This window comes from Petaurus breviceps, unplaced genomic scaffold (genome assembly GCF_028583685.1).
Source record: "Petaurus breviceps papuanus isolate PSGF00001 unplaced genomic scaffold, PetGlider_PUasm1.0 186, whole genome shotgun sequence".
Taxonomy (NCBI): Eukaryota; Metazoa; Chordata; class Mammalia; order Diprotodontia; family Petauridae; genus Petaurus; species Petaurus breviceps.
The window spans coordinates 24,770,401-24,781,800 of record NW_027185798.1 but is presented as its reverse complement, the minus strand read 5'-3'; the positions used below and the strand labels follow the sequence as shown (position 1 = coordinate 24,781,800).

General features: G+C 42.3%; 1 protein-coding gene across 5 annotated transcripts in view; it reads right to left on the bottom strand.

Moving 5' to 3' along the window:
- Nucleotides 1-1,382: 1,382 nt before the first annotated feature.
- Nucleotides 1,383-11,400, bottom strand: part of ADAP2 (ArfGAP with dual PH domains 2) — a 36,779-nt gene continuing 26,761 nt past the window's right edge. For 2 of the 5 annotated variants that reach the window (XM_069089885.1, XM_069089888.1), the window contains 3 exons: nt 10,513-10,590; nt 9,045-9,273; nt 1,383-6,870 (listed from right to left, as the gene is read on the bottom strand). In XM_069089885.1, coding sequence (XP_068945986.1) covers nt 6,845-6,870; nt 9,045-9,273; nt 10,513-10,590 — 333 coding nt within the window. In that variant the 3' untranslated portion in view covers nt 1,383-6,844. The other 3 variants (XM_069089886.1, XM_069089887.1, XM_069089889.1) reach the window with 3 other exon arrangements.

Below are 11,400 nucleotides of genomic sequence, written 5' to 3'. Positions count from 1 at the left end.
GAGAGAGAGAGAGAGAGAGAGAGAGAGAGAGTCAGAGAGAGAAAGAGTCAGAGAGAGACAGAGAGAAAGTCAGAGAGAGACAGAGAGACAGAGAGAGAGAGATTTTCTTTCTAATCAGCAGGGATTTTCCCAACTATGGCATCAAAGCTAATCAGAAAAGGGATGTTCTTGTTACATGCTTTCTTAGCTTCCCCAATACAGACAAGGACAAGTAAATTTATGCTCTCCTAGACAAAGAATGAGCTCTACTCAGCTTACAGAGTTCAATCTGATCTTCCTAAAGTACAGATCTGACCATGTCACTGCACTCCCCCATCCAATAAACTCCAGTGACTCACTGTTACATCAAGGATCAAATTAAAATCTCTTTCACTTTTAAAGTCCCTCATGACCTAGCCCCCTCATGCATCTCCAGTTTTCTTACACCTTTCTCATCTCCGTGTACTCTTCCATCCACTCACTATTCTTCTAGCTGTTTCTTGGATGTTCCACCTACCAACACTGGTCATTTTCAGTGACTGCCCCCCATGTCTGGAATTCTTTCCATCCTCATCTCCATGCACCTCCTGGTTTTCCTGGCCCTGAGCATATCAGTATTGCCAGAGGTAGACCTTAGAGGCTGTGGGCAGAAACAATAGCAGCAGTAGCAACAACAGTTCCAGAAATTCTCGCCCACCCAGAGAAAGGAGCTCTCACTGCCCCAAGAGAAAACGGGAATTGGATAACTGGTCAGAAAGAGATTTGGGGGAATCCCTGTGTAGTTACTGGGCTCAGGAATGGGTGCTGTTTGGCATTTCCATTGCCTGTTACCCAATTCTGGGAAACAGTTCCAGGCTACAGAGCAGTGATTGTAGTCACAAGGGAGCAGGGGGCCCTCGTTGTAGTTCTAGGGAAGAGAGAGATCAGGGGCCCTAAGTCTTGGTAGAAGTTGTAGAGTGAAAAGAGGAATGATACTGCTTGTGGTTGAATGGGAGCAGGGGCCCTTTTGGGTAAGGACCAGGATGCAGACCAGGAAAGCAGACCATAAAATGACCACATCTCCCCAGATTACACCACCTTAGAAGCATAGAAAAATTATAGAACTAGCTGTCAAAACAGCATGACAAAAACCATGAAGGCCTAGACAGTGACATCCCTCCTCCTCCATGGGTGAACAGAGCCAACTCTAACATTAAGTTGGAACTCAAGAAATAGGTTTGAGAAATGAGCAGACAAACAACAACAAAAAGAACCTGACTAGCCTAAGTAATTATGATGACAGGGGAAGCTCAAGATACAAACTTAGAAGAATTCAATAATGTAAAAAACATTTACCAGCAAAGTTTCAAAGAAAATGCATATTGGACACAAACCCAACAAGAATTTCTAGAAGCAATAAAGAGTTTAAAAGAAAAAAAAGTTTTATTTTTAAAATCAAAAAAGACTGTCTTGGGGTGGAGGATAGGGGAAAGACAGGGAGAAGATTTGTAACTCAAAATCTCGTGGAAATGAATGTTAAAAACTAAAAATAAATTTAAAAATTAAATTTAAATATCAAAAAAGAAAAGTAAAGGGGAAATTGGGAAAAGAAATTAGAGCAATGCAAGAAAATTATGAAAAGAGAATTAACAGCTTGATAAAAGAGACACAGAAAACACTAAAGAAAATTACTTAAAAAGAAGTAAAAAGAAGAAAATTACTTAAAAAGAAAAATTGGCCAAATAAAATGAAATACAAACTCTGGGCATTTTCAATGGTTGTCCCCCATGCTTGGAATTATCTCCACATTCATCTCTACCTCCAGACTTCCCTGGCTTCTTTAAAGTTCTAGTGTCACTGAAGAAAATAATTCCTTGGAAATTAGAATAAATTAAGTAGAATGATTAGCATTAGATTCCATGAGGCATCAAGAAACAATAAAATGAAGTCAAAAGAATGAAAAAATAAAAGAAAATATGAAATATCTCATTGGAAAACAGATCTCCTGGAAAATAGATTGAGGAGAGATAATTTAAGAATTATTGGACAGCCAAGATATCATTTTTTGAGAAATTATAAAGGAAAACTGACCTGATATTTCAGAAGCAGAATGCAAAATAGAAATTGAAAAATCCATTGATCATCTCCTAAAATAGATCTCAAATTAAAAATTCTCAGGAATATTATAGCTAAATTCCAGAGCTCTCAGCTCAAGGAAAAAATCCTAAAAGCAGCTAGAAAGAAATTAAAATATCATGAAGTCACAGGCAGGATTACACGAGATTTAAGAGCTACCACAATAGCATGAAGGATTTGCAGTATGATATTCTAGGAGACAAAGGAGCTAGGATTTACAACCAAGAATAACCTACTTTCAGGCATTCTTGATGAAAAGACAAGAGCTAAATAGAAAATCTGACATTCAAATATAAGACTCAAGAGAAGCCTTAAAAGGTAAACCTGAGTGAGAAATAATAAGAAACAGTAAGGTTAAACTGTTTACATCCCTATATGGGATATACACATATATGTAACAATTTAAAATTACCATGAACAGTCTTGTGGTGAATAAAATTTCTGAGAGACAAAGTTCTGGGTAATAAGAATTAATTTATTAAGTAGGTCAGCCAATTGTTAAATTAATGATCAATGATTCTCTTAGTAATCAATGATGGGAAAGGGAATCTCTGAAACACCTTAATTCAGGTGTGTTCCTTCTGACAGGGAATTTTCCTGACAAGTGAAACTCAGTCCTGATTGATGAACATTTAATAAGCAGCTGGGCTAGAAGTCGTCAGCCTTTTCCGCTCACTTCATAGTAGAGGGAGGGCAGAGAGATCAACTGAGAATGTGAATGGTTGTGAGGTATGAGCCCACTTCAGAAATCTGGGCACCCTGATCAGTTTCTCTCCAGTTTGGTTTCTCCTTCATGAGCTGGTCACCCCAAACTCCAATGAAGGGCTTAACAAACTAGAGAAATAAATTACTATTATTTCCTCTATCAAATTAAGGGTTTATATGAGAGAATCTCTTTTAGCTTTAAAAATTCTCAGATTGATTACTTGCAGTCTTGGGGAAGGGCAAGAGAGAAGGGGCATGAGGGAGGGAGAAAAAAAATTGGAACTCAAAATCTTATAAAGGCGAATGTTAAAAACCATCTTTACGTCTAATTGGAAAAAAATAAAATACCATCAGATGGGGAAAATATTTAAAAATAAAGATAGGAATTCTCTGATTTATTTGTGATAGCTTCCTTGCCTTGCCCCAGTCAGTAATCACCAAGCATTTATTAAGTGCCTACTGTGTGCCAGGCCTTGTGCTAAGCTCTGGGGATACAAATAAAGACAAAAGATAGTCCTTACTCTCAAGGAATTCAGTCTTAGGGGGGAGACAACATGCAAATAAGCTATAAACAAGATAAATGGAAAATAATCAACAAAGGGAAGGCACTAGAATTAAGGGGAATCGGTAAAAGCTTCTGAAGGAAAGTCAGATTTTAGCTAAGACTTGCAGGAAGCTGGAAGGCGGAAGTCAGGAGGGAGAGTATTCCAGGCTTGGGGAACATAGCCAGTCAAAACACCCAGAGCTAAGAGCTGGAGGGCCTACTGTGGCGGAAGAGCAACGAGGTCAGTGTCACTGGAGGGCAGAGGAGGACTTAGAGAATAAGGCGCAAGACTGGAGGCTGTGAAGGGCTTTGAACATCAAACAGAGGATTTTGTGGAGGTGTTTGGGAACCATCCCCCACCATGTTTCCCATGGTGCTACATTAAATAATAGCTTACATTTAACGTGCAACACTTTAAGGAGATGGTATGATACAGTAAAAAGGGGGCTGGAGTCATAAAGTAAAAAATGGGTTTGGAGTCATAAAGGCTGGGTTTGTATCCCAATCCTCTTCTCCATTACCTGTGTGACCCTGGATCAGTCCCTTAATTTTCTCAGCTGCATAAGGAATTGGAGGAGGTGGCTGCTAAGGGCCCTTTCACCTCACAAGGTTTGCAAAGAGTGACATATTATATCTTTGAATGAAATAAAATGCTGTCTACTTAGTTTGCTCTGAGGACCCTGGTAGTTAATTCAATAAATATTTATTGAGTGTCTTTCTATGTTAACAAAATCAGAAGACTCCACATTGAGCCACACATGGCCCACCCCACCCCCCTGGCAGACATTGAAAGTAAAAAATGAAAAACTGACTCAGTTCTTCAAGGAAGCATTTTCCAGCGTCCTCTGAGTCTCCTCCTTCCTTCATTGCCAAACCTAAGAAACCTACAATGGAAAGACTGCTAAACAAGGAATCTTGTCGAGGGCAGCATTCACTCTAGTGGAGAACATGCTTTAGTCTCCCAGAATCTCCCAGCTTGGAAGAGTGAAGTGCAGCCAGGTTCTCATTACACCTAGAGGTGCCTTGTCCATTTGGTCTATGACCTCAGTCAGAGCCCAAAGTGACTATTTTTGCATTTTGGGGAAACAGCAGAAAATTCAACCTAAATCCCTCTATTTAAGATAAATTCAGTACCACATCACACCTATCAGATTGACTAACATGACAAAACAGGAGAATGATAAATGTTGAAGAAGATGTGGGAAAGTTGGAACACTAATTCATTGTTGGTGGATTGGTGAGCTGATCCAACCATTCTGGAGAGCAATTTGGAACTATGCCAAAAGGGCTATAAAAATGTGTGTACCCTTTGACCCAGCAATACCACTTCTACGGCTGTATCCCAAAGAGATCATAAAAATGGGAAAAGGACCCACATGTACAAAAATATTTATAGCAGCTCTTTTTGTGGTGGCCAAGAATTGGTAATCGAGGGGATGCCCATCAATTGGGGAATGGCTGAAGAAGTTGTGGTAGATGAATGTAATGGAATATTATTGTGCTATAAGAAATGAAGAACAGGCTGACATGAGAAAAACCTGAAAAGACATATATGAACTGATGCTGAGTGAGGTGAGCAGAATACTGTACACAGTAACAGACGCAGTGTCCAATGACTGATTTTGATGGACTTCACCCTTCTCAGCAATGCAAGGACCTAAAACAATTCTGAAGGACTCATAATGGAAAATGCCATTCACATCCAGAGAAAGAACTATGGAGTGGGGATGCAGAGTGAAGCAGACTATTTTCTTTTTTTGTTTTGTTTTGTTTTTCTTTCTCATGGTTTCTCTCATTCATTATAATTCTTCTGTGCATTGTGACTAATGTGAAAATGTGTTAATGGGAATGTATGTGTAGAGCCTATATCAGATTGCATACTGTCTGGGGAGGGAGGGGAGAGGGAGAGAGAGAAAATTTAAAACTTATGGAAGTGAATATTGAAAACTAAAAATAAATAAACTAATAAAAAAGATAAATTCAGTTGTAGGGGAGGAAGAAGGAAAAACCCTGGGACACAAGACTCTGTGGGGGCAAATACACCACCCTATATGTATATATGTGGGAGAATCAGAAACCCAGGGTAGAGGCATCAGGAGGATCAAGGTAAGCTGCTCTGCTGGAGGAATCAGTATAATGCAGGAGAGGGGAAGATTCTCACCTGGTGTACATGGGTGCTGGTGGGGAAAATGTGGTCTGGTGGCTTCCCATTTTAACTAATTAATCATACTAACTTAGATGTTAAGACTAGTTGTTTTTACCTCCTGAAGACCTTCAAGTGTAACTGGCACCCTCTCAATTTTGATGCCCTAGGGAAAAATCCCAACTGCCCATCCTAGTTATACTTCTGCCTGTTCTACTTCCAGCAGGTGTTAGATTTGCTGTGATGTCATCAGTTTGGAAATCCCCTGAATGCCCACCACCACTGCTATCACTTAGTATGCATTTGAGGGATGTAAAACCATTGTAAAGTGTGCCTGCAGAAGATAATCAGATTATATCTACTCTTGATGTTTTATGGATTCAAGATCCATATTCTCTGCAGCCAGCAAGCACTCTGCTCCCTTAGCATCACCATTCCTTTGTGCCTTCATGGTACCAAGTGAGCTGTGCCCTCAAAATTTTTCTGCATAGTATCCAATTATTCTATAATTCAATTTATTCTATAATCCAATTATCTACTTATCCTGCATAATATCCTCCATAGCTCAATGCTATGTGCAGATATCTGCCTAACAAATGTGGTTGAAGAAGGCAGAGGAGGAAGATGATACCCAACTGGTGAGATTCACTTCTGAACAGGATAATGGAGACCATAGATGGCAAGAGGGATCCCTCAAGTTTGCTGAAGGTCTCTAAGCAGGACAGGAGACCACCAAACAGGCTTCTGATTTGGTCTGGGACAAAAGGAACAAGGGCACGGAAGGGTCAGGCATCAAGGAGAGAGGTTGCAGTCCTACAAGGGGGGGTGGAGGGGTGTGCTGTCTGGGTTGGTTTCCTGTTTCCTACATCCTGCCATGATGTCGCAATCATTGCTGGATTGGGTTCTGGCATTACCTATGCTCCATTGCCCTTAGAGTCTCCACTATTTGATTGGTGAAGGGAAGAAGTCTTCCATTCAGTCACTATCAGGATTTACAGATGCCTGAGGAAAAGAATGGTGGAGAGAGACCCAAGGGAAACTGTTGGGAGGTGGACCAAATTTCCATCTGTTATTGTTGTTTGTCCTTCATTCTCGAAGACCACAAAGGTGATGTCTTGACTTACTCACGAATTGGGTTGAACAGCCGTCTTGACTTTTGTCTTGCCTGATTTCTGTCTAGAGCTAAGCCTGAGACAAGAAAACCACTGACCGAGGTTTGCCTTTTGCTAGACCTTCCTGCTGCAGAGAGAGGTTATGCCCCAAGAGTGAACTTCTCCTTCCTGAAGCAGAGTGGGCACCTGACAAACCAAAGTCAAAGTCAGGCATGGTGAGAGTTGAGCAAGTCAGCTAAGTACTAGTCACCTTTGTCCAGTAGCTGCTGCTGCTGCAACAGAAGGAAAAGAGAGAACAGTGAGGATCTTGTGTAGAAATGAGTGTGGCAAAGCAGAGCAACCACTAGTGAGAGAGAAAGAAAGAGAGAACAAGTGAAAGAGAGAGAGAGAAGAAGAGAGAGAAAGTGAGAGAGGGGAGAGAAACAGAGAGAAAGAAAGAAAAAAGGAGGAAAGAGAGAGGGAAAGAAAGAAAGGGAGGGAGAGAGGGAAAGGGACAAATATGGGAAGGGAGAGAGAGGGAGAAACAGAGAGGTGGAAAGAAAGGGAGAGAGAAGAAAAAAAAAGGGAGAGAGAGAAAGAGAGGGAAAAAGAAAGGAAAGAGGAGAGAGAAAGAGAGGGTGAGGGAGACAGAGGAAAAAAGAAAGAAAGGAAGAGAGAGTGAAAGAGGAGAGCAAGGGACAAACAAAGAGGGGGAAGAGAGGGAGACAGAGATAAACAGAGAAACAAAAAAGAGAGAGAAAGAAAGAAAAGGAAGGAAGGAATGAGAGAGGACAGGGAAAAACAGAAAGAAAAGAAGGAAGGAAGAAAATAAAGAAGGCAAAGAGGGTGGGAAAAGAACAAGAAAGAAAAATAGAAAGGAAAGGAAGGACAGAAAATAAAGAAGAGGGAAAGAAAAAAAAAAGAAAAAGAACTTTTATCTGCTACCCTTAATCCAGAAAATTCCTGCCCCACCCCACGCCCCCACTGAGGTCAAAGGCGACATTGCTTTGAGGGCTGAAATTAATTTGCGCTCATCCAGGCCAAGTCCACTCCCTGGTGGTAAACTTGGTCACTGCCCATGGTGAACATGGCCAAACGCCTCCAGGGGGCGGTGTGGGGTCACTTTCAAAGCCTGCTTTTTTCCAAACCAAATTTCTTCTTTGTGCCCTGCAGAGGGAGGGTCCTCAGATTGTAAAGGGGTTAAAAGAGGAACTTGGGGGCTTTTGGACTTAAGTGAAACCTAAAAAAAGAACTTCCTGACCACAAAGATTATAAGACACTGGAAGGAGGTCTGGGGAATGGGGAGGCCAGGGAGCACATTTTCTCTTTCCTTTAATATTTTTAAACACAAAAACAATTCTCATCCTTCTGGGATTTCACAGGGTCCTGCCTGAGGCTGGGGAGCGGCAGATCCCGTCTCCAGATATCTTCCTGGTCTGGGATTCTCTAGGATGTGTTTTTCTCATAAAATTTAGAACTAGAAAGAATCTTTGAGGTAACCCAATCCCAACACCATACTCCCTCCCCCAATAATGTTAAAGGGGAGGAAACTGAGGCTTAGAGACATAAGGTCTCTAAGGCATGCAGGGGGTGAATTAGTATCTACATCTGTAAGAGACAACTTAATTTTTTTTTCTTATGAAAATTATTGAATTACTTTTTCCATACACGTCCATCCCTAACCTACCCCCACTTCTGCTGTTTGGACTGGAATTTAACCTGGGAGATGGGAGATGGTCAGGTGAAGAGAGAGAGAGTAAGAGAGAAAGAGTTATTGGGAGTCTCTCTTTCTACTGAGTCATAGCCCGGTGGTCAGGTAGGGAAAGAGGAAAAGTGGTTCAAGTTGGGGAGGTGGGGGAGGGGGGAGAAGAGACTGGAGGGGGAAGGGAGTTGCTGACAGGAAGAGAAAAGAACCAGAGCTAAAAATAGACTTCCCTTCCGGTGTACTCTGAAAAGTCCCAGGGGTGGCCAGCGGGCGCAGGGCCCCAACTAATAATAAAGAAGTCAGCAATGAGGCCCACATTTTTCTCATGAGAAAAGGGCTGAGTTTTCCCTGTACTAGAGATTCGGTGGATTGGGAAAAGCGGGGACCAACAGGCAGCTTCTAGTCTGTGGTGGTGGCCTTCCTTCAGAGTTAGCAGTATTGATTCCTCTGGAGGGGTAGGACCTTCAGGGATAGAGCAGCAGGGATAGCAGTAATGGCATTGACCCTGACCTCGTTCATTGTCCTGGCATCCTGGGAATATCCCCAGGTGGCTGGAAGGAAATTCACCACCCTGCTCTCTATCTTTGTCTAAGAAAAAGCAAAAACAAACAACATTTTGTTGCCTGTGTGACTTTGAACAAAAAAGTAATTTCATTTCCCTGGCCCTCAGTTACTCCACTTGTAAAATGGGGAGATTGGACCAGATGGCCTTGAGGGCCCCTTATAGCTCTAAGTTCACTTTGGTGATTTTGTAGGTCTTACCATGAGGACTGAGAGCAGTCATGGGGAGGGCCAGAACATGCTGTAAACTCTCCAGCCATTCCTTCTGTTCCTTCTCGTTGGGACAGGCAAAGACAAATCTTCGCTCTGGGGTGATGATAGTGATGCCAGCCTTCCAGCGATTCCCTCGGATGCCTTTAGGGAGTTCATCATGGACCTCATACCCATGCTCCTTGCTCCCGATGAAAACCTGACCCTGCTCAAATGCATCCTGGAAGAACAGCAGGTGGGGAGAGGATTGATGGTAAGCGGCTGCTCTGACACAGGGGCAGGGGTTGCCCTGCATTGCTGTGGCCCCACAGGAGGACTATGTCTTCTTCATCTTTTCCCAAGGGATTTGAGGGTCTTCCAGATAGTCTTTGCTGGGAGCCCCAGAATGTGACCGAGTAACAGTGTAATTTGAAGCCATAAATAGGGTAGGACAAGTGAGACTTGTTTTTGTTTTCTTCCCAGGGTACCAACATTCAGAAGGCCCTGATGGCCCCTGGGCACCTTTATCAGATAGGAACTTCCAATCTCATTAACATAAATAATTAGCCCTAGAGACCACATCCCTCCCTTCTGGATCCCCAGTAGTAACCACCCAGTGTCCTAGGGTATGTGTCTTCCTCTCACAGAATGGTGTCAGTATTCTCTCCCAACATAGGGTCTTATGTGCCAAGGTGCAAAGTCTCTCTTCCTTATCCTTCTCAGCTGAATTTGGATTTGCCCCAGGGTATAAGAATTTCGAGTTCCTCTGTTTCTGGGTAAGGTGAAGATTCATAAAGTTAATTATTTACATCCAGGACAAGGATTCCTCTAACCTACAGTACAGGACCTCCAGCGAGTACCCAAAGCTTGTCAAGGCGATGTGAGGACTCTCCTAAAATTAGGTGTATCAGTGGGTGGGAGAAAATTGTACATTAAAAGGAGAACAACTTGATGATGCCATAAAATGTTTTGTACTGAATAAAGTTTTCTTTAGGAAAAAAATTAATATTTTATCTGCGTATACATGGGAAAGTATAGATTTTATTTCCTTTCATATTGAATAATGGAGAATGAGGTTTACTGAAAGCCGAAGGGTCTGGAGACTGAAAAATGTTGAGAATCCTTGAACCAGAGAACAATTAATTCCAGAGGTTATGATGGCAACAAGAAAAAAGAAGCAGGATCATTAGTTGTAGCAGGAAAGATTTAGGTTAGATATAGAGAAGCCCTTCCTGGAGGAAAGAAATATTTGATCCTAGAATGCACAGCCAAGGATGGGGCTGTCCATTGGTCTTAGATCATTCAGGAGAGCACTTCTACCCTGAGATAGAAGGTTGAATGAGATAACTCCCTGACATGTGTTTCTGTGTCCATTATAAACTAGCATTTCCAATGTAAATTACAGTTATTGTCCACACTAGACTCCACACTTCCCTTTGGAGGCTAGGGCTCCCTTTGAATCAACACAACTCTCTCTTACCAATGGATTCTTGTAATACAGCAGTCTCCTCTCCTGAGGGTCAAGAGCAAACCACCGTTTCTTAAATGCTTCTCTCTGCTATGAGACAGACAGATAAACCGTGAGAGAGAGAAAGACACAGAGAGAAAATGAAGCTCTTTATCACATAGGATGGGGTGATGGGGCACCTCCCAAGGCTAGAAGTCAGAAACCAGACATAGACTGAGCCCATACAGAATGCCAGTCCTCCAAACAGGCTAGGGACTTTCCTAGGGTGTTAATGGAAGAGTGTTCAGGGGTCTGGGATGTTGATGCTTCTTCTCCCTTCCAAACACCTCCCAGGAAAACAGTATAGATTATCCCTCCCTCACTTCACATATAGAGCTGGAAGGGACCTTATAGAATAGAGCCTAGCTACTCATTTTTACAGATGAGGAAGATGATGCACTTAGAGGGAAAGTGACTTGCCCCAAGTCAATAGGTTATAAAGGGAAGAGAGGATTTGAACCCAGGTGTCTGATTGCTTTTTCCACTATACCCACCCTAGACCCCCTCCCTCCAATTAATCAATCAACAAGTATTTCTTAAGTGCCTACTATGTGCCAGACTCTAGGCTAGGTGTTAGGGATGCAAATACAAAGTATGGAGCAGTCCCTCCTATCATGAACTTTCCTTGGACTCACAATGGTGGAAGGTACATTGGGAAGAAATCAGTCCTTCCTCCTGGGAATTTTCCCACATTCATTCCCTGATTCCCTCACCTGGCCTTGCTCTCTTACTCTCCTAAGATAGCAAAAGGCCATTCATTTGGGGAAGAAGGGGGTTAAAGAGGGATTTGTAGAGAAACCCCACTAAGCTGATAAGAGCCCTGCCCATTCTTTTCTATCCCTGTTTTTCCCACAGGTTGGG